The sequence below is a fragment of the Bubalus kerabau genome, chromosome 6 (genome assembly GCF_029407905.1).
Source record: "Bubalus kerabau isolate K-KA32 ecotype Philippines breed swamp buffalo chromosome 6, PCC_UOA_SB_1v2, whole genome shotgun sequence".
Taxonomy (NCBI): Eukaryota; Metazoa; Chordata; class Mammalia; order Artiodactyla; family Bovidae; genus Bubalus; species Bubalus kerabau.
The window spans coordinates 98263473-98286387 of NC_073629.1; the positions used below are offsets into that span (position 1 = coordinate 98263473).

The 22915-nt window shown below is 46.9% G+C and overlaps 1 protein-coding gene across 1 annotated transcript in view; it reads left to right on the forward strand.

Annotated features, from left to right (window-relative positions):
• The window catches only part of AGBL4 (AGBL carboxypeptidase 4), a 1384238-nt gene extending 1367634 nt beyond the window's left edge, over window positions 1–16604 (forward strand). Inside the window, exons 12-13 of the mRNA XM_055587120.1 lie at window positions 10129–10225; window positions 16484–16604. Of these exons, the coding sequence (XP_055443095.1) occupies window positions 10129–10225; window positions 16484–16604 (218 nt within the window). The remainder of the gene's footprint in view (window positions 1–10128; window positions 10226–16483) is intronic.
• The last annotated feature ends 6311 nt before the right edge of the window (window positions 16605–22915 follow it).

Genomic DNA, 22915 nt, shown 5'->3' on the forward strand with positions numbered 1-22915 from the left:
CCCAGCTTGTTCCCCATCTTGTGAGTCAGAAACCTTCAGCTTTGCCTGACATGAAACCAAGACATCCCCCCACAGAGCAGTAGATACCAGGAAACAACAGAAACCAGACATTCCAATGGAGCCTCATTTTAGTAATCAGGGAAGTCGCCTAGCACAACTGTGCAGCAAAATTAAATTAGGTCAGAAGGGTGCCAAGAAAGCTACTCTGGGGAGCACAGAGCTCCTGGCTTCTAGGGGTCACATTCAGACAACTTGTTCAGGAGTAACAGGGACACCTCTACCCTGTTCTTTGAGACATGAATCTGGTGAGCTAGCTTTGACACCTTTCCTAGTCGAGCCTCCTCCGCAAGCACCCTACATTCTACCCTCATATCATATCAGTTTTGCTTTACAAATATTTCTAATTCTATTCTGCAGCGTGCAAACTCTTAGTTGAGGCACGTGGGATCTAGTTCCCCAACCAGGGATCAAATCTGGGCCCCTGCATTGAGAGTGTTAGTCACTGGACCACCAGGAAAGCCCCCGAACATAGAATTTTTAAAATACTTTTTTCATCTCTCTGTCCTTCTTTTTCTCCTTCTTTAATCTTGTCTTTTTTGTTTGTTTGTCTTCTCCCTGCCTCTGTTAATAGGCCTAACATGTGTTAAATGACTCTGGAAACAAATTTGAACCTGACACACCCTTGTCCTTAAAGAGCCCATGCTTTATTGGCAATGACAGGCCTATAAATAATGATCATTTTTAAAGCTGCTATATGGCAGCCTTGTGCTGAGTGCTTTGGGTATATAATTTCTAATCAGCACAATTGTACTGTGAGGTAGGTCATTTCAGAGATGAGAAAACTGATGCTCAGAGAAGGTAAGTAACTTGCCCAAGCAGCCAAGATTAAAACCAATGCTTTCAGATCCTAAAACCCACATTTAATGGTATCACAGGACACAGTGTCAAGACACAAGGCTTAGTTAGGCCAGTTTGTGGAAAGCTGGGAATGCCAGATTTCAGGGTTTAGGTCTTGTACAGGAATCAGCTTAGGGTTGTAAGTCAGGTAGTGATGAGGTTACAACTGTGAGAATGTCACTCTCAATGAAAATGGGGAGAAACTGAAGGTAAGAAGACCAATTAGGAGGCTGAAGCAATTGTTCAGATAAGAAATAAGGATCTGAATTAAAGGGATAGTGGTGGCAGGTTTACAGTTGACTTTAAGAAGTCAACTAAGCAGCACACGGCCCAGTGCGAGTATTCCCTGCCCTTGAGAGGCCGCAAACAATGCAGATAAAAAGGATCCTGGACTTAGGCTTACCTGGGTCCAAATCCTACAAATCCACTTGCTGCTTATGTGGGAGGTGCTGGGCAACTTTGAGTGATGCTGAGTGTCACATGGTTGGGTTGAGCACCCCACACAGAGCCAGGGTTCCACTTCTGACACTGACAGAGTCTTCATCCTCAGCTCTTGCCAATCAGATGAACCCAGGGAGCATGCAAACCCACCCCCCCACCCCCACCCAAATGGTCCAGATACCAGACCCTGGAACCTAGAGATATAAATGTTACCTTATGTAGAAACAGGATCTCTGCAGATGTCATTGTTGAGGATCCTGGGGTGGGAGATGGTCCTGGGTTATCTGGGTGGGCCCTATATGCAATCACATATATCCTTTTAAGAGGAAGGCAGAGGGAGATGTGATCATAGAGACTGGAATGATGTGGTCACAAGCTAAGGAATGCCGGCAGCTACCAGAGGCCAGGAGAGGCCAGAACCGTTTCTCCTCTACAGCCTCAAGAGGGCGTGTGGCCCATTGAAATGGATTTCAGTCTCCTGGCCTCCAAACTGTGAGACACTGAGTTTCTTTTGTTTTCAGCCCCTAAGTGTGTGGTGCTTTGTTACAGTGGCAATTAGAAACACATATATAGAGCCTCACAGCTATTCCCAACATCCAGCATTGTTTCGTGACCTAGACACCTCTCCACTGTGTATACCTGTACCCTCTTCTCTGAAGTGAGCCTCTCAGAATATACCCTACCCTTTTGAGCTGCACCTCGCTTATCAAAGAGGAGGTCTTCCTTCCCATCCATCAGTCTTTCTCTTCCTTCTCTCTGTCCTTCTCTGCCTCTCTTTCTCTGTTCCTGCCTCTACTTTTCAGTCTTGCTGCATCTCACTTACTGTCTTCACCTCTTAAGCTTGCTTTTCTCCTTTTGTCTCTTTCTATCTCACTCTCTGCCTTTATCCTGTTCCCTCCCTCTCTCACCCGCCCTGTCTACAGTTGCATCTCTCTTTCTGTCTCTCTGATTCACTCTGTCATCTACTTCCTAGGTTTCTCTCTCTCTGCCCCTCTGTCCTTTCTCTCGTTTTCAAGTTTGACTTTCTCTCAGCCCCTCTGATGAGCTTTCTCTCCTCACTTATCTTTCTGCTCCACCCTGACCCATTTGTCTCTGTACCTTCCTGCATCTTTGTCTCTTCCTCCCGCCACCCCCCACCACCCCGCTGCATCTCCCTTGTCTTTTTCTGCCGGCCTCCTTACCTCAGGAAGTGCCTTAGGAGTTGGCTGTGATTGGAGTGGACTCTGCAATTACATCTGCAGCCTTCACACTGCACTTGAGAGACAGACTCATCTGTTTAGCCGTGCACCTGTCCGACGCCGTGGGAGGATGGGTGAGGGAGGCAGACACCAAAGATCCTTCATATCACGTTGTTCTTCTGGCTTTACCTAGAGGCTCCTGGACAGTTGCCTCTTAACATTCCAGCAGTGCTGTCAGCCTTACCAAAGAGGGATCACTTTTCCTTGGCCTCCTCTGCAGAATTATCAGTCCCCTTAATGGCGATCATCTGTTGCTGGCATGGGTGGGAGTGTGACCAGAGAAAGAATTCTAGGTGGGGGCTTCCCAGCAGGGAGCAGGTAGGAGTTCCATTTTCATATTTGGAGGCTGGATGATGGCAAAAAAAGACCTTCATGAGGACAGGGACTGTATCTGTTTTTCTTGTCATTGTAATATAGGTTCTAGAATTGTGTCTGGCACATAGAAGGCATTTAATGAATATCTGAGTAAATGAATGAAGGAGTGAATGAATGAGCTTCAGTCCTCTTTGTGCTAGTATCTGATGAGCCTCAATGGGCATGTTCCTTCTGATTTTTCATCTGCATAATGGGGATAGCAATCAGATCTCCCTGCAGTACACAACTGTGGGGAGAGAAGAAGCAAAATATGTTATTTGTTGTGTGGGGCTGCTCCTTAGCTCCCTGCAGAGCAGGGCGGGGAGGCTACAAGTGCTCGCTGGTGGTTCTGGAAGTGCTGCAGGGAGAGAGGAGTATGGAGCCAACTTCAGAGATGAGGGTCTGGGAAGTAGCAGGCCAGGAAAGGGAGGTCACAGGTCAGGTGGGAGGATGTGAGAGGTGTCCCCTCTGGCTTTGCCCTGGGAGGTGGGAAGACCTTTAATCAGCCAGGAAACTGCCACATGACAAGAAGGAGATGTTCCTGAATCCTACCAGGGAGAACCCATGCCCAAGGTTGACTGTTATCCCCAGTGGTGGGATTGGGCTGGACTTAGCAGGAGCCCAGTTAGGAAGTGGCTGGTCAGAGGTCCTGTTCAGACAAGGAAGGTCACTCATTCCCCATGCTGTCCAGCTCCCCCACCCCCTCCAAGCCCACTGAAGCCCCACTTCACCAAAGAGGCCTTCTCTGCCCACTCTGCTTTCTGCCATGATCTGCCGCCTTTCTCCCAGCATCCCCTTGCCCTTTGCTTATCTTTACTTCATGGCACTCAGCACTCTCTGGCATCTGGATAACGTACGAATGTACTAGATTCGCAATTTGTCCCCAGTACCCAGAGTGTAAGTTTGATGAAGACGCGTATCTTGGTCAATTTTGTTTGCTGTGCCAAGCACCTAAAACTCACTTGGCACAGAGTAGGTAGTTTCTCGATAAATATTTGTTGAGTGAAAGAACAAGGATGGGGTTTTTCAAAAGCTTATGGTGTTGAGAATTGCTTGAATATATTTTCTTAACCCTGGAAAGAACTTGAGACAGCATACATGTTACCCACAGCAAAGTTAAGCCTAGGGAAAGGAAATGGCTACGATCCCATGACAAGTTACTGGTTGAAAGCAGATTGGTCCCTTGATTCCCATTTAGGGGCTCATTCAATGCTCCAGATCCAAGCCCCTGAGACATGAGGACAAAGGGTCCTTCAGTCACTGCCATTCTCCCAGGGACCTTGCACGCCTTCTGAGAGCCAGGGATGAGAGGGTGGAGAGTGAGCAGCAGGGGACAGACCACTCAGGCCATAAGCATTAGGCATGAGTAGCCCTAAAGAGCTGATGGTTCAGAAACCACTTCCATTATCTGACCTTTTCACATTGCTGACTCAGGATCAGGGTTCCCAATGTCTCATAAGCATCTTGAAGTCAGGTTGAACTCCTAACCTCTCCCCTGAGTCTTTTTCTTCCCTCAGTCTTTCACATTCCAGAGCCCAGCATCACCATCTACCCAGGTACCACCCTTCATTCCATCTCCTCTTGCAGGCTCCACGTCCAATCTGTCAGCTGGTCCTGCTAGTTCTTCCCCCAAGGACGTATCTTCCATCTCTACTGTCTTTGTCCTGTTCCAGGGTCCCCTCTTTCCCTTGGCCCATCACAGTAGTCACCTGGCTAATGTGCTTGCTCCCACTCTTGCTTTCTTATTTTTTAGCAAAACAATGACCTTTTAAAATTATAAATCAGATCATCTCATTTTCCTGCCTAAAATTCTTCATTCACTTAGACTCTTCCCATTCACTTAGAAAATCCAGATTCCTTCAGGTGATCCAGAATAAGGTGCCACAGTATCTAGCCCCTGCCTGCCTCTCCACAGCCCTCTTTCAGCCCCTCTCTCCCACCCACCCTTCCTCCTTCATAGACGCTTACCCACTGCCCACTCTCAGTTTGCAGAAGCCTGCCCATAGCTCTACTCTAAGGTAGCACTCACATTGCCCTCAGTTATAAACTCTGCATTTTCTTCCTAGCACTATTAAAATCACAATTATGTATTTATTTAGGATTTTTTTATTCTTTTGTTACTGTTTCTGCTTATAGATTTAAGAATTGTCATCTTGGTTGGTTGGTTTTTGTTTGTTTTTAAGCAAAGTATATCCCATGCCTTCTAGAGAAGTTGAATATACTAGGTGATCAACAAGCGTAGATTGAGTGAACAGATGATGGATACAATGATAGATACACTCTGGTTTTTATTACCAAGAGAATAGAAGTTTAAATTCCATAATTTTACCTATAGAGCCTTCACTAATCTGTCGCCAGCCTACCTCCCCTCTACACTAAGGGCCTGCGGGCCCTTCTCTGTCTTATTTCTGGCACAGAATCATGGACCACAGCCACACTCCCCACTTGTACTGATGCTCATTTATCCCTTCCTCCCCATTTCAGATTTGTCTTCGTCCTTCAAATCTTTGGTATAGTCCACTTCCTTGAAGACTTGCACAATTCCTCCACTTGGAATTAAATCTGCCATATGCCTGCAGAATTTGTGTTTGAATTTATGACCACACTCATGAAAGGAGAAAACATGCATGGTGTTAAAAAGACACTCAGGTTCATATGCCACTTCTATCACTTTCTAGCCACGAGACTCTCGGTCAATTATGCAGACTCTCCTTTCTTCAGTTTCCTATAAAATATGTGTCAAATTATGCTTTAGCCTCGCAGGGATGTAGTGGGGATTGTCAATAGTAAATAACCACACTGTACGGTGCGCAGGGTGTGCCAGGAAAAAGTGGTAGTTGCTTTTGTGAAGGTGACCATGCAACAGCCTGTTCATTAATGCAGCTATTTGGGATATGTTAGTATCGTCTTCTTGCTGTTGTTCAGTCACTAAGCCATGTCTGACTCTTTGCCACCCCATGGACTGCAGCATGCCAGGCTTCCCTGTCCTTCACTATCTCCTGGAGTTTGTTCAGACTCATGTCCACTGAATCAGTGATATCATCCAGCCATCTCATCCTCTTCCACCCACTTCTCCTCTTGCTCTCAATCTTTCCCAGCATCAGGGTCTTTGTCTCTTCTGCTACTGCTAAGTCACTTCATTCGTGTCCCACTCTGTGCAATCCCATAGATGGCAGCCCACCAGGCTCCCCCATCCCTGGGATTCTCCAGGCAACAACACTGGAGTGGGTTGCCATTTCCTTCTCCAATGCAGGAAAGTGAAAAGTGAAAGTGAAGTCGCTCAGTCGTGTCCAACTCTTAGCGACCCCATGGACTACAGCCTACCAGGCTCCTCCATCCATGGGATTTTCCAGGCAAGAGTACTGGAGTGGGGTGCCATTGCCTTCTCCTAGACTGCATCTAATTCCTCTTTATCTAACCTAGTCTCAGCCCTTTTTCATGGCAGTACACACCTGGGAAGAACCCCCAAATTAGAATGAATGAATAAAAAAATGAATGTGAATAAGCCAACCCTCGTTACTCGTTAAAGGGTCCCATCGTGTACTGGAGCTATTGACACCCACCCTTTAAAGTCACCTAGTCAGTCTGAGTTTTGGACAAGTCCAGCCAACTCCTGTTTCTCTGACTCCAGGGTCCTGATCCCCCCTGCTGTCTGCTCCTGCCCTTGGCTAGAAACCCATCAGGAGCAACAGAAGAATCTGAGGAGCATGACATTTTGAACTTATACGCCATTCTGAGGCTTTTGTTTGCAGTGAAGAGTTGGGAGTTTTCACCCCAATTTTTTTCTCTCTTAATTCTGCAATAGATTGGAGAAGGTTCCAGCCAAGAGAGTTATTGCTTTCTCCTTGCCTGGATCTTAAATCTTTGTTCAAAGACAGCCTGTTTTAATTGAAAATGTTCAATCAATCTCTTCCCTCCTCCCACCCACGTCCCATTTCTTGGCTCCAGCAGGGCCAGTGCAGTAAATAACTGGAGCGAGGCTCTCAGGGCTTAGGGAATATGTAATATTGTTGGAAAGAAAAAGGATTGTCTCAGACAATTCCCACCTTTAAAACACTGTCTTTTAAACAGAGCTTGTCTGAAATGATCAACAGCTCACAGTGGGGCATTTGACTGCAACAGCCCAACTCCTCTGTCTTGTAGAGCTCAGGAGAATTGACCTACAGGGAGATCTCCTAGGGTTACTCCGGGGCTGAATGAGTCTGGCTGTCACTGCAGGTCTGGAGGAAGGGTTCAGGCTTCCCTCTGGCCACATTCATGCACTTACTTAGTCAGCATCCATGGGCTGGTTGCTTATCTCACCACCACAACCCTGCAAGGCAGGCATTGTTATTCATGTTTTACAGGTGAGAAAAGAAGGTTCAGGGAGATGGGAGAACTTCTGCAAGGTCACATGGTGTTCTTGCTCCCCTCTGCTACATAACAAATTTCCCCAAAGTTAATGTTTAAAACCATAGTTATTCTCTCTTGTTTTCTGTGGGTCAGAAATTTAGGAAGGGTTAGGCTGAGTGGGTCTGGCTTGGCATCTTTGATGCAGTAGCCATGAGATACTGACTGGAGCTGGAGCGGGAGAGTGCTGGAGGGGCTGTGGGCTGGCCAGGAGTCTTTCTCTGACGTAGCCTTTCCCCAAAGTCTCAGGGCCTCTGCCTGCAGACCCTCTGTGAGCTGGCTTTGGGATTCCTCAGAGCAGGATGGCCTCAGGGCAGTCAGACTGCTTGCTGGAGGCTCAGAACCCCAGCCGGGGCAGTCCAGCAGGCAAGGTGAGAGTTGCAGCTGCTTTTCTGACCGCTCAGCAGAAGTCCCACAGTGTCACTCCTGCCAGTCCTTACTTAGGTAGCAAGGAAGTTATAAGCCCACCTGGACTCAAAGAGAGAGGATACAGACTCTACCTCCCAGAGGAACGAGTGTTAAGATCACAACACAGGATGGCAGGTGAGACGGGAGGCATCGTGCAGACATCTTTGGAAAGTGCCATCTGCCACACACAGCATGTGGCCAAGCCAGGATTCGAATTAGATGCGTTCGATTCCAAAACTTCTGCTACAGCTTTTCAGCCTGGTCCACGGGGACCTCTCCCTTCCTCTGCGCCCCTGTAGCTCTTACTGTCGACGCACACAGTGGTGATTCAATTTCCTCAAGCCGACTAGAGCCTGACTGAACTGCTGCAGGCCCTGGCAGTGAGACTGCCTCTGGGGTCTGCTGGTCAGAAAGCCCATGCCCAACACCAGGGCTTTTCAAGTTGTGAACTTTTTAAAGAAGGGGAGAGAGAAGAGCAGTCACAAGCAGAGGAAGAAAGCAGGTGGCAGCCGCAGATCTCACTGTTGTAAATAACTCATCTGGTGTTTTCCCTTCTCCCACCAGGCACTGGCCTGGGAGCCTCAGCCCTTGACAGAAAAGGTGCCTTCCAGCTGGGCAACAGCCCAGAGTGGCAGGAAGTTCACGGCTCTGGAATCAGAAAGTCCCAGATTGAAGTCTCAAGTCTACCATTGGCAGTTTTTTAGCTTTGGACAGGTTTCTTAACTTCCAAAAGCAAAAGGGAGGTAGGAATGCCTTCCTCCCTGGGTTGTTTAAAATGACGTGCTAGTAAAGGGTCAGTGCGCTACCAGGCACATAGCGAGTGCTCCATGAAGGCTGGTGTTCATGGTGTTCACATGCAGGGCTGTGTCCGAACCCAGCCTGCAGACACCTCGAAGTGAGGGGTGAGAACTTGCTTGACTGTTTCACATATGCTGGCCCGCTCCATGACCCCGGATGGAGTAGTGGCCGAGACGGTCCCAGTGAAGTGACGACTAAATGGAGGTGTCTGGAGACTGAGAAGGTGTGTTGGCCCTGTCAGGCCTGTGGGCAAAGGGGAGAGTGGTCTGGGAAGATGGAGTGGAATGGGCAAAGGCCTGGAGGTGAAAGAAGCTCAGTATCACTGGAATGTAAAGGCTGAGGGGTGGAAGGCAGGAGGCAGCAAGCATAAAACTGAGACCCAATTACAAAGGACCCAGTAAATCAAGTTCCAAATTTGAATTTTAAAAGCAACTGGGTGCCACTGAAGGGTTTCTCTCAGTTAGATGACGTGGGCAGATCTCTGCTTTAGAACAGCCACCCCTTCACCCCACCCCACCGGCAACTTTATAGGAAATGGAGCAGAAGCAGGCAGCCTCATGGCTGAGAGGCCATTAGGACAGGATAACAGCGATTCAAGGAAAAGATGATGCTGGCCTTTTCTAGGAAGACAGCAGGGGATGACTAAATGGAGGTGTCTGGAGGCTGAGAAGGTGTGTTGGCCCTTTAAGGCCTGGACCAACTGAAGACAAAGTTCCCCTGGGTAAGAGTTGGTGATGGTCTGGATGTTCAGAGCTGGGGGACATGAGATAAAGGATAAGTGCTTTGTATGAAGTCAGTTCAGAAGCCACAGGAGCAGAGGGCAAGAGCACCAGTCAGAGACCTGAGAGAAGAGCATTGTGCCTTACTAAAGAGACATCACCTAATTAGAAAGCCGATGGTTACAAATTAGCTGTAGAAAAGTGAGGCAGAGGAAACAGCTCATGTGAAGGTCCAGAGATACGAACTATAGTGCACAGAGCCTATGTTCCATGTTGTTGAATAGATGACTGTTGTGCTAATTTATACTAAAGTGTTACTGGTCAATATGGAACTGACCCTTTCCCCTTCCCTGGGGAGTTTGTATTTAACAGGATACAAGTGCTTACCCCAAGGATTAATTACTGGTAGATTTCAAGGCAGACCAGGGATACTATTTAGGGTGAGAAAGTTTTATCATTGCCCACAAGGTTACTAAGGTAGATGCCTAGTCCCTGAAGGTCAAGCAGGCCCTGGTCTCTATATAACAAAAGGTCTCTTGCCCTTGGGTCTTGCTTATCTGCCTCCCCCTGAGCCAACTGATTTGCAGACCATGGAAGCCCAGTGATTCCTAAAAGGATGCAGTAGGTTCTAAAATCTCTGAACACAGGCTTCAGAGTAAGAGTCCTTCCAGGCTCTATGACCTTGAGCACATTATTGAACTTCTCTGCATCTCAATTTTCTCACCTGGAAAAGAAGGAAAATAATAGTATCTAATATTTAAGGATTTGTGAAAATCAAAACGACAGTACAGACAGCAAATAGAAGAGTGAGTGGTGACACTGTTTGTTACTGCTGTCATTTTCCTTACTAGTCCAGAGTTGCTCCTTAACACCCGCCCTTCCAGATATGAAGCTGGGGCGGAATGTGGCGAGAACATTTTTGGATTATTACCGGCTGAACCCCATGGTCGAGAAAGTGGCGATCCCCATGCCGAGGCTGCGGTAAGTGCTGAGCAGAGCTTGTGTCCTGCTTAACTGGCTTGTTGTTCAGGGGCAGCTTCCTTTAGCCTCTCTCTGGCCCTGGGCAGCATGGGAAAGATGATCCCAGCCCTGCCACCGAGACTGCAGGGTCCGAAGAGCTTCACAGTACAGTTTCCTGAGGGTATCATTATGGGGTGAGACAGTGAGGTGGTGGTCACATTTCTGGATCTAACACGGGAACCCACAGGACTGGGAGTTGCTGGGAGGCTGAGTCCAGCCACTATTCCAAGCTGGTCTGGGTATATCCATGTGCTACTCCATCTGACAGCTCAACCTCTAGGATTCCTGCGTCACTGGGGCTCATAAGGCCTCTGATTCTTCTATTTCTTCATCTGTAAAGTGGGGACAGTGATTCTCACTTATAAGACTATTAAGAGATGTTAGAGAACCCTGCACAGTGCCAGGCATGTATGTACCCTGTACATATGATAGGCCCCTGCTGTCAAGATGCAAAGGCTCAGTGCTTAGAGGACACACCCCTGAGAAGCTTCCCCTCAGCTCCTCTGCTGTGGTCAGCTTTTTGGGCTGGTGAAGAGAGACGGTCAGGTGATGAGTGTCCTTCCTAAGCGCTGGACATTCCCATGCCTGCTGGCTATGAGCGCAGTGAGCACTTGGGCAGGGACACCCAGTGGCATCTGGAATGTGCCAGCCTCACCCTATGCCTTGAACTCATCTCCTACTTGCCTAGTGATCCAACCTCCTTGAAGGACTTAATGGTATCAACTTAAAAGGTTCCTGCCAGACCGAATCTTCCCACTGACCTTGCCCATGACCTTGGCCAAATGCTTTGCTGTCTCAGGGCCTTTGTACTGATGCACCTTCCTCCCTAATCTGTTATTAACAAAAACAATGTTAATCACTGTTATTTTCTAAGCCAAGTACTTTTTGTACATGGTCTTATTCATTCCTCATAGATAATTTCCTCCTCATATTACAAATGAGGAAAAGGAAGCTCAGAAAGGTAAAGAAAATTGCCTGAGGTCAAAGACATTTTGTAGAGGCAGGATTTGATCCTAGGTGTTTATTATTCCAAAGCTGGACTGAGGTCCAGCTAAGCTCTACCTCCAGCAGGAAGCCTTTCTCACTCTCAGTGTAGGTTCAAATTCTGTCTCAAGCTCGTGAGATGTGATCTCTTGGCTTTGTAAAACCTCTTTCTGCCTTCCTAAAGTGAGGGTAATAACAGCAACCTCTAAGGGTGGTTTTAAAGATTAGATACAAGCATGGTCCGGTGCCTGGCAGCCAGGAGGTGCTCAATGAATGTTTCCATCTCCTGGGGCTTCTGTGCTACAGGCCCAGATTTCCAGACAGCTCATCACAGCCTAGGGCAAGTCCCTGGATTTATCTAGATGGGCTGGCTGATCTCTCAGAACCCACATCCCATCCAGTTGGGAGTCCCTCCTCTCTGAGCCCCAGCTCCACTAGGAGTCTACACCACAATGTACTCTAGCTCAATTGTTCACCCCCATCTTGGTGGATTAGCCTTTAGAAGGAGCATGCCTTTTCCTTCTCTGTTCTCCCACAGTGCCTAGGCTGTATGGAGCATGGATGCATGTATATATCCATGGAAAACAACACTTTATGCCAAGTCCCTAGTGGGGAAGGGGATGCTTGAATGAATAAATGATTAAAGCATGACCCTGACCTTGAGGAGCTCACCTCTAGATGAAGGTGCTCAGTTCATCCTTAGAAGTCATTCTTGCTGGGTTAAGTTTTATAAAATTTTAAAGTTTTTAAACTCATGCTCTGTCTCAGTTGTTCGCCCCCATCCTGGTGGATTAGCCTTTAGAAGGCGCATTTGGTGGCTCTTTGGAAAAGAGTCTGCCTGCAGTGGGGGAGACCAAGATTCGATCCCTGGGTTGGGAAGATCCCCTGGAGAAGAAAATGGCAACCCACTCCAGTATTCTTGCCTGGAGAATCCCACAGATGGAGGAGCCTGGCAGGCTACAGTCCCTGGGGTCGCAAAGAGTCAGACATGACTGAGCGACTTCACTTTTATAAACTCTAAAGAATTCATAGAATCTCATTTACAAGTTAATTTGGGGATTGTCCCTTTCAGGTCCTCTGTCAGCCTGAATAAAAGTAACTTGATCCTTTCCCACTTTGCTTTGCATGTTGCACTGACATCCGCAGGGTAACAATCACCATTGTGCAGATACGGCGTCCAAGGCCCCAGGAATGGACAGGACTGGCCACAGGCAGGGCTAGGTAGCCAGGGCCCCCCATCCCAATCCCCAGCCTCATGCTCTGAGCATCAGTTAGTGAAGAGTTCTTCAAGATGGGGGAGGCAGGACCCTGAAACTGGGCCTAAAGGTTACAGGGGAGTTCAGGGCCCTGCGCTGAGCTTTGGAACCCTCATTAGAGAAGAGCTGAAGGACTCCTTCCTCAGAGTTCACAGCCTTGAGGACTCACAGTAAAGGCACCCACCCTTCACCTAAGAAGAATAGAATAAACACCCTCTCGAATCCCCACATATCTCCCTCATCAAACTTTGAATATCACCTAGTTCTCAATTTGTCAGCAACTCTTGAAAACACAAATCTCAGGAGGATACACAGCTCTGATTTGGGACTTGACTACGTCCCCATTTTTGTATTATTTCCCACCCAAGCATTGAATAACATACATGAAAGAGCAGTTCTAGTTTCAAAGGCAAATTACATGTTTTGACTCAGAATTAATCTTTGTTTTCTCTCATCTCAATGGATAATTATACTGTGTCAGTTTCCACCCATGTGCTGGTAGGAGCCTGTCAGCGTCCCTGGGGAGGTCCCTGAAGGGGAGAGGGACAAGCTGTGGGCCTGAGAGTGCAGGCTCAGGGACATGGCAGCGATGACCAGAGCTGACCCACGCTTATCTCAACCACAGGGACACAAAATGTCCCATCAAGGTGGATACAAATTAGACAAGGCAGGTGAGCCTCTGTGGGGAGATGAAGCTGAGCACAGAGCATGGGCAGGCCCCTGAGTGTGAGGTGGGCTCGGGCTCAGTGACAGTGAAGGGCTGCCTCCACGGTGGGGTTTGGATGCGTCCCTGTGTGTAGGGGAGGGGTGGGAATCATCAGCTCTGCATCTCCCTGGAGCCCACTAAAGTGGCAGGCCCTGAACGTGATGCTGGGGGAACATAGATAATGTTTGCCCATCAGGAGCCCAGATTCACAGAGGAGAAGGCATGTCCACATGCAAAGATCACAAACAATACCAAGCAACGTACAAAAGTGCTCAGCTACCTAGCACCTCGTGCCCTCTTTCAAAAACCTCCATGGTTCCCCATTACCTTCAGTAACATTTCAGTTCCTCCTCTTGCTGGTCAAAGCCCTGGCCTTCATTGAAAACTGCATGTGCAGCTTCCTAGCACACACCTTTCCCCGTGAGCACAGTCTCCCCCTACCTGCTTTCTACCACTTTATACCCCGAGTAAGTAAGTCATTGCTCCATGTTCATCCTTTTCCCTCTTCCTGGAATGTTCTCCCTGTCTGTCTCTAGATGGAGACTGCCAGCTTATCTTTCAAAGCCCAGTCTGGATATCGCACCTCTGTTTCTTGGTCCTTGTTCTCCACTGGAGATGGAGCTCCTTCTCTCTGCTGAACCCCTAATCGCATTTTGCACACATGTGTGCATGGTACCTCCCCTAGCATATTGTCACGGCATCTTTGTGTGTCTGACTCCACCACTAGATGGATTGCTCCTTAAGGAACTATTTTATCACTCCTGTATCCTCAGTGCACATTCGAGGCCTACTTGAGGGTAAGTCCTACATAAGCTCTGATTGTATGAGTTAGGAAATGGTAGAACTGAAGCACCCCCTAAGAATCGTCCACTTCAACACTTTCATGTTATAGAAAAGTGAGACCCCACCAGAAATTACTCTCCCACATCTACTGGCAAACATTTGGCAGTCATCAGGAGTGTCCAAGGAAGTCTTCATGCAGGAAGTGGGGCTTAAACTTGGTTTCCAAGGACATGTAGAATTCAAGTGGATGCAATGGAGGAGAGGGGGGCATTCCAGGTTGGCGGAAAGGGCGGAGAAGACAGGAAGCAGAAGCTGAAAAGGCACATTCTAAGGTAATGACAGGCCTGGATATTGAGGACAGTAGAGGTGGTAAAGATGGAACTAACAGTTCATTTAACTCATCAAACAATCCTCAAGCAATACTTCATACTACTCAGGAATTATGGAGAAAAATCAGATACATCAAACTAAAAGTCTTATGAGAAAAACAGCTGGGCAAATAACTCCCCAGAAAATGGCATGCTGAGAGACGAGGCCCAAAGTGCTGTGGGAACCAGGGGAGGGGAGCAGCTTATTTTCTGGGGAGTCAGCTTTCCAAAGGAGGGAGTCTAGATAGGTGGAAGAGGGCCCTGTAGGAAGAAGAGTAGCTCTGCGGGGCCCATAGGTGAGAGGTTTGCCTGCTAATGCCTCTCTCTGTGCCCCCATCTGGAGCTGTGAATGTTTTTTGCCTCTGTAAGGACCCCACAGTCATTTTGCATGTCCACACTCCTTCCTGGCTATCACACACCCTTCTCCCCATGCACGCCATCTACCTGGGACCACCCCACCTGTGATCATACTTGGGCTTGCACACCCTCTTTCACAACCAAAGAAACAAATCCATCTTGTTTCCCATGCTTCCTTTGGGAGTAAAGACCCACACTCTCAGTGACACGTGAATGGCACCTTGTAATGGGCAAAGCTCTTCCCCAGCCCTCATTCACCAGAGCCTAGAATGCAGGAAGGACATGGGTGCTACTATTTTACAAAAGAAGAAATGGGGGCCAGAGAAGAGAAAGGACTTCTTCAAGATCACATCGCCTGTAAATGACATTCCAAGTGTGTGTTCCAGCCTGTTGATGGGTACTAAGACTTAGATGTGTCTCAGCCACGCTAGATGATCTTCCTGTGTTAGCAAGGTCTGTCATGAGCGTGGAATCAGTCTGTGAGGCTTCCTGGTTGAGGCGCTACATGAGGGCGAGGTGTCCCTTTTGTGTGCTGCCACCTGGTCTTGTCTTTACCCTATTCATGACTCATCAGCAATGAAGGAAATGATACTCCAGAATCAGAGCAGCATGGGTTATAAGAAGTCAATTATTGAATCCTAAATCTAACAGCCCAAGAGATTCCCATATTTGTGGCATTACCATTTTCTGCCAGGAGTTGTAGTTCTTTATTGTTTATTATTTTGTGTCGTTATTTCACACAACTATGACCTCTACTAAACTGTAAGCAGCCTGAGGACAGCATCAATGTCGGATTCACCTCTGTCACCTCCAGAGTCCCTTGGACCACACCTAGCACATGGCAGCATGCCTTTGTAAGTTACAGTAGGCAAAGGAAGACACTGGGTGTGTTTATTTGTAGTGTCTCATTTAACGTCACATCACCCTGAAACTGGAATATTTTGTCCTCATTTTGTAAATGAAGCTCAGAGAATTCAAGTAACTTGCTCAAGGTCGTACCTCTCACCTATAGCCGGCCTGAGAATTCAGTTCAGTTCTTTCTGGATTGGCCAGTCTTTCCACTGCATATAAATTGTAGTCCAATGCTTGAATGAATGGCACATCAATTTATTACTCAAAATGTAATAAATAAGGCCCCATATGAAGAAAAATGCAAACATAGATAAAACTTGGTTCCTGCCCACCAGGAGCAGAACAGAAAGTAAACAACTGTTGAAGAGAATGTTAAGGGTATTGCATTGGGTGCTGAGCACTGAGATACGGAGGTAAAGCAGACACATCTCTGCCTTTGGAGAGCCCCCAAGCTTGTAGGGGAGTCAGACCCACCATGAAATGCCATAATTAGGTTATGCTGAGAAATACAAAGGGACTCTGGAGCCCATGATGGTTATGAAGGGAATGAAGCCCCTGGATCTGCCAACCTACAGCTCGTCTATGTGTTCATCCGCAGCCCGCCGTGAAACGGATAGAATGAGTTAGAATCAAGGTAGAAATGTGGAAGTATTATAACCATAGGGCAGTTAGCTTTTCTCCAGAACCAGAATGATACAACCCATCCATTCATCCAAGAGTCATTCATTCAGTCATGCCTTGGGCTGGGTTGCTGAGATGTCTAGATGAGGCAGTCAAGGCCACTGCTCCTAGTCCAGTGGCAGACTCATGGCTCACAGTCCAGTGGGGGAGACAGACATACACACAGATGATTCCAATGCAGCATGTATATGTGCTTCTTTCTTCTCTCTTTCTGTTATCTCCCCCTTTGCAGGAAAGGAAAACCCCCTTCCTACAAGCACTCACTCCTGCGGGGCCCGGCCAGCAACCACCCCAACGGCAAAGGGGACAAGAAGAGCTCAGTGAACCATAAAGACCCTTCAATCTCTTTTTAAGGATGTGGAATCCAGGGAGGTCTTGTGGTGGCAAGAGAATGCATTTTCTGCTGGGCCATGAAATTAATCACCCTTTTCTAGTTTCCAAGAATGACTGTGAGAACATGTATAAGCTAGTGAAAGGGAAGGGGGAAAAAAATGAGAAATTTCATCATCGATTTTCCTTTTTACCATTTGAAAATCAATTGTGAGCCTTCAGCTTAAGGCTCAGGAACAAAATAGGAGACTCAGACCAGATGAGTACAGATGCTAATTTCCACAACACAGAGACCCTCACAGGAAGAGAAAACCCCCATATCTCTTCTCTAGTCAGTGCTTTCCAGCCCCTTGACTGTTCTAAGTTGTGCAGTTACTATAGATACCTTTTAGACTAGGCCACGTTGTTTACTGTTTTAGAAATGCAGTGTCCATATTTGCTGGCCCAAAACAATACCATCAACGCATACAAAACAAAAGACAAATGCACCTTTGGTAACAATGGGTCAGAATTTTTGAGCTCACAGTGGTCTTAGACATACAGTCACTTTATCTATGAGCTGCATGCTCCCTGACTCCCCTAAACCCTAGCATGCAACTCCAGAGAACTACCCTGAGAGCTATGTCCCAATGGCCTGGGTAGTTTCATTGAAACCTTAGCTCCTAAAACAAAAAGTATTAGCTGCACATTCCAGAAGGTCTCTCTCATGGTTAAGATCGCTAGATCTTAGGATCTGAGATCAAAACTGACCACTGAAGAAGAGGATATGAAAAATATGCCATAGAGGGGAGGAGGCTGACTGTCAGGTACAGAAGATGCAAAAGACAAAAGAATGCACTCCGAGGCAGGTGGGGTTGATAAAGTAAAACAACAACCATGGCAATTCCCAAGGCAGGGCAAGCTCACTTGCCCTGTGCATTCTTCTACAGAGTAAAGTACCTTTGCATGATGAATGGGTCCAGGGGAGTTGGCTCACTTCCTGTCTGTGAAGCAGCAGGCTGAGTCACCATGACAGGCTGCTAATTAAAATGACCTTCCGGAAATGAGGATTAGAAGATAGGGAGAGGAAGGGAGGCTCTGGGGAGATAGGGCCTTTAGCACAAAGCTTCAGTTTAGCATTCTTTTGCTTTGGATTGGAGATTTTCAAAGTATGTTAAAAATTGAGAGCAAAGCTTTTTCTCCCTTTGCTTATTGCTTTTCAGAAACGATTAAAAAAAAAATATGTTAGTTGGCTACAAATGTTGTGTTGTATATACAGTTCTCCCCTGGGTTCTTGTTGCCCAGAGGAACACAAATAAAGTGCTTCCTGCAGCTCCTCTGTTCCTCTGAGCATTCTTGGCACCTTTCCCTCTAGGTCTCTCCCTCCCTCAAGAACCAGCAAGTCGACCCAATTTGATGTAACCCTCACTTTGCTGTCAGGGACTCTGTCATCAAGGTAAGGAAGGACAGTCAAGGCTTGACTTTCCAGCCGTTCCTGTGGCAGAATCCTGGGGAGTTTATTTGCAGCCAGCTCAATGCAAATCAACACTGTGGCAGGCCTTTCAGAAACAAGAGCATCTCTTGAGATGGCATAAGGAGAGGCAGATTGCATAAAATCAGAGATAATAGACCAGATCTATTTTCCCCTGCCCAGATTGCTTTCATAAGGTGACCATATTTAGACCCCACTTTTTTTGGTGTTTAGGTAGTTCATTTTATAGATGTATACTGCATATTAAATTATGGCATAGCTTCCCAGGTGGTGCTAGTAGTAAAGAACCCACCTGCCAATGTAAGAGACATAAGAGACACAAGTTTGATCCCTGGGTCAGGAAGATCCCCTGGAGGAGGGCATAGCAAACTACCCCAGAATTCTTGGCTGGAGAATCCCCATGGACAGAGGAGCCTGGGGGTGGGGGGTGGGGGGTGCTACAGTCCATAGGGTCACACAGAGTCAGACACGACTGAAGCGACTGAGCATACACTCACACATGTACTTTTCCAATTTACATTTTACTGGAAGTAAACTGATCTGATACCCATTTTACCAAATCTTCATTGACATAAAAAGTTAGCTATTTTCATCAACTTTTTATCAATAGGATATGTTCATTTATGAAAATATAACTGCACTTCTGAAAAGCTGCATTGATTAATTGGACCATAGGTCTTAAAAGCTCAGGCATGCTACTGGTTTAAAAGAAAATTTTGGAGTCAGATGACTCTGGATTCTAATTCTGCATTCAAACCTTTATTCTGTCTCTTAATATCTGTGTGATCTTGGGTAAGTTATTTAACCTCTCTGAATCTTAATTCCTATAACATGGTGATAGTAATGTCTACCTCATTACAGTAGGTATGTGGGTTTAATGGGATTTTATGGGGGATATTGGGGCTTCCCTGGTAGCTCAGTTGGTAAAGAATCTGCCTGAAATGCAGGCGACCCCAATTCAATTCCTGGGTTGGGAAGATCCCCTGGAGCAGGGCATGGCAACCCACTCCAGTATTCTTGCCTGGAGAATCCCCATGGACAAAGGAGCCTGGCAGGCTACAGTCCATGGTTGCAAAAAGTAAGACACGACTGAGCAACTAAGCCCAGCACAGCACATGAGACACTTCAGCACAGCACATGGGTCATTCAATAAGTGATAGCTGTGAGTTGGATGTGACCAGGATGACACTGCTAAGTCGCTTCAGTCGTGTTCGACTCTGTGTGACCCCATAGACGGAAGCCCACCAGGCTCCGCCATCCCTGGGATTCTCCAGGCAAGAACACTAGAGTGGGTTGCCATTTCCTTCTCCAATGCATGAAAGTGAAAAGTGAAAGTGAAGTCGCTCAGTTGTGCCCGACTCTTAGCGACCCCATGGACTGCAGCCTACCAGGCTCCTCTGTCCATGGGATTTTCCAGGCTAGAGTACTGGAGTGGGCTGCCATTGCCTTCGGTATCTGCAAATCACTTCCCATTGGAAATGGATAAGGAAACAGGAGCTGTTTATCCATGAGATGAAAAATGAGAGGGAGGAGGTTAAGGAAAGCAAGACCACAATATCTAAAAAGTTGAAAAAGTATCTTGGATATTCTTTTTGTCAGAAAAAAAGCAAACTTGTTCTGTGTTGCCAAAGGGTAAGAACCAAATCCAGGGAAGTAGTCTCAGTAAGACAAATTTCAGCTCAAAAGTGAGGAAAACCTTCTAGTGAATAGAGTTGTCAACCACTGGATGAGGTCCCTGAGAGACACAGAGTTCCCCATCACTAGAGGCATGCAAGCAGAATCTGAATGAACATCTGTCTTGGAGGAACGACAGGGATTTTCTTCCTCTAAGGCATGCTGAATTAGCAGCGGCATTACTTCCTACTCTATAACTGTGGAGAGAAATGACATAAGATGGGGGTTACATTCCTAATGTCAAACAATGGGGTTTACAGTATAATAAGTATCACTTAACACTAAACAAGTGATAGTACATGTCTCTAAATTACAGAATATGGACCCTGCTAACAGTTAGCAATCCTTAGGAGGGAAAAATACATGACTATAAGACTGTAGGACATGTTTGCAAAATGGGTGTCTGCTTCTCCACAGAAGTAGAGCAGGGAGGCTGAGTCTAAGGGACCAGAGGTTGCCAGGGAACCTCTTTGTGGCCTTAGCCTGCTCAGCAACTCCGTAGCTTTCTTGGACCAGGTTATACCTAAGGTCCCAAGTTAAGAGGGGAAGAGTTTCAGCACTGAGGTTGAGGACAGCACCAACACAGAAAGACAGTGAACCACCCAGAAGCTACCAGCTCACTCAGCCCCAGCAGGGGGCGCTCTAACCTCTCTTGTCTGCCCACTTCCTTCTCAGGCTAGATCCACAGTGGGTAGAACCAGCTACAAAATTAGTGTACTGAGGAGAATGAGACAACAATGCAGCGAGGAAGGGAGGAGAGTGGAGAGACACCCTGGGCCTCTGCCTGACTTTCATACAAATCTCCATAAACAGTGCCAGGCTTGCTCTGTATTAGTTCACAGGCCCAGAGGTCAGTCTGTTTACCTTCAGAAGCTGTGGCAGACAAGCCAGAGGCCACCCAGATTCTTTGTGCTGAGGTCCAGAGCAGAGGCTGAGTCACCTGCCTCTGGTGATATTTGCTTTACAGCAGCAGCAATAGCAGGGAGCTTTCAGCTGGGAGCTTTCCCCATTGCCCCTGAATGGGGTGGGGAAAGTACAGGATGAGTTTGTGTGCTTTAATGTAATTCAATGACACACTGGAGACCTGCCTAAGAGGACCCAACTCCTCATTTTTCTAAGTAGTAAGTGCAGTGCCAAGCTTGGAAGTCTGGAGTGATTAACATTTGTGGAGCATCAGTTCATACACCCACCAGATATTTATTGAACATTTACTGTGTGCCAAGCATTGTGCCAGATGCTTTTGCATAGATTGCCTCATTGGATACTCCCAGCAGCCCCTACAGGTATCACTTTCTTGCTTCCCAGGTGAGAAAATTAAGAACCCCTAAAAGTAAAATACTTTCTTTAAAATTCATATAGCTAGTGAGAACCTGGATTCAATCCCAGTTCTCTTCCTACTACTCTGCACAGGACCTTCTCTGTTAGTTTACAGGTAAAATCAGATCAAAACAGGAAAACAGGTGAAACCAGATTAACAAGTAAATCATGGCCTCACTGAGAGGTAGGAGGGGATGGGAGAGAGGAATGGAGCATGGAAGTTTCCAGGCTGGGTGTATGTGTGCGGATTTCATGAAATTTTTAGCACCTACTGCTAGAACCCTGCGTTCCTCCCATCTCTCCTTCCCACACACCTGTGTGAGTCCCTGCTGGGCACTCCAACAGGGTAGGGTGTCATTTATCACTTCACATGCAGAAGCTTCTAGGTCTTCCAGAATTCCTTGAAGCCCAGCAAGGTACAAGGCCCTTCCAGGCACCCTCTGGGTTACTGACCCCAGGCAGATAATCTAGTTCAAGTTTTGTATCACCCTCTTCCTCTGGAGTGTGTAAGCTGAGCCCACTGTGTCCTCAATCATTGTCCAGAAATTTTCTCTGAGTCCTACCTCCTGAGCCATTTAAGGGCACTGAGATTAGAGATTCTTTCCCTCATGGCTCAGCTCAGCCAATGGGGCACCAAGGTAGACAGAATAGGGGAGGTATTATAACATAATATGGACAGCCTTGGTTGAAAAAGTCAGACTGAAATGTGAATCCTAGTTCTTCCGTTATCCAGCTGAATGGCTTTGGGCAAATAATTTAACCTCTTTAAGTTCCAGGATCCACATTTGTAAAAGAGAAATCATAATACCTACATCCCAGTTATTGGGAGGATTAAATATAATAACACCTATGTACAACACAACACCTCTAGTTAATATTGTGAAAGTGAAGTTGCTCAGTTGTGTCTGACTCTTTGTGACCCCATGGACTGTAGCCTCCCAGGCTACTTTGTCCATGGGATTTTCCAGGCAAGAATGCTGGAGTGGGTTGCCATTTCCTTCTCCAGAGGATCTTCCCGACCCAGGGATAGAACCTGGGTCTCCTGCATTGTAGGCAGACGCTTTACCATCTGAGCCACCAGGGAAGTTAATATTGTAGGAGGTAGTTAATTTGTTAGGAGGGTAGATCTCATGTTCAGTTCAGTTCAGTTCAGTTCAGTCGTTCAGTCATGTCCGACTCTGCGACTCCATGTACTGCAGCACGCCAGGCTTCCCTGTCCATCACCAACTCCTGGAGCCTGCACAAACTCACGTCCATCAAGTCGGTGATGCCATCCAACCATCTCATTCTCTGCCATCCCCTTCTCCTCCTGCCCTCAATCTTTCCCAGCATCGGGGTCTTTTCTAATGAGTCAGCTCTTCGCATCAGGTGGCCAAAGTATTGGAGCTTCAGCATCAGTCCTTCCAAAGAATATTCAGGATTTCCTTTGGGATTGACTGGTTTGATCGCCTTGCAGTCCAAGGGACTCTTAAGAGTCTTCTCCAACACCACAGTTCAAAAGCATCAATTCTTCAGCACTCAGCTTTCTTTATGGTCCAACTTTCACATCCATACATGACCACTGGAAAAACCATAGCTTTGATTAGATGGACGTTTATCAGCAAATAACGTCTCTACTTTTTAATATGCTGTCTAGGTTGGTCATAGCTTTTCTTCCAAGGAGCAAGTGTCTTTTAATTTCATGGCTGCAGTCTCCACCTGCAGTGATTTTGGAGGCCAAGGAAATAAAATTTCTCACTGTTTCCGTTGTTTCCCCGTCTATTTGCTGTGAAGCAATAGGACCAGATGCCATGATGCCCATTTTTTGAATGTTGCGTTTTAAGCCAGTTTTTCCAGTCTCCTCTTTCACTTTCACCAGAGGCTCTTTTGTTC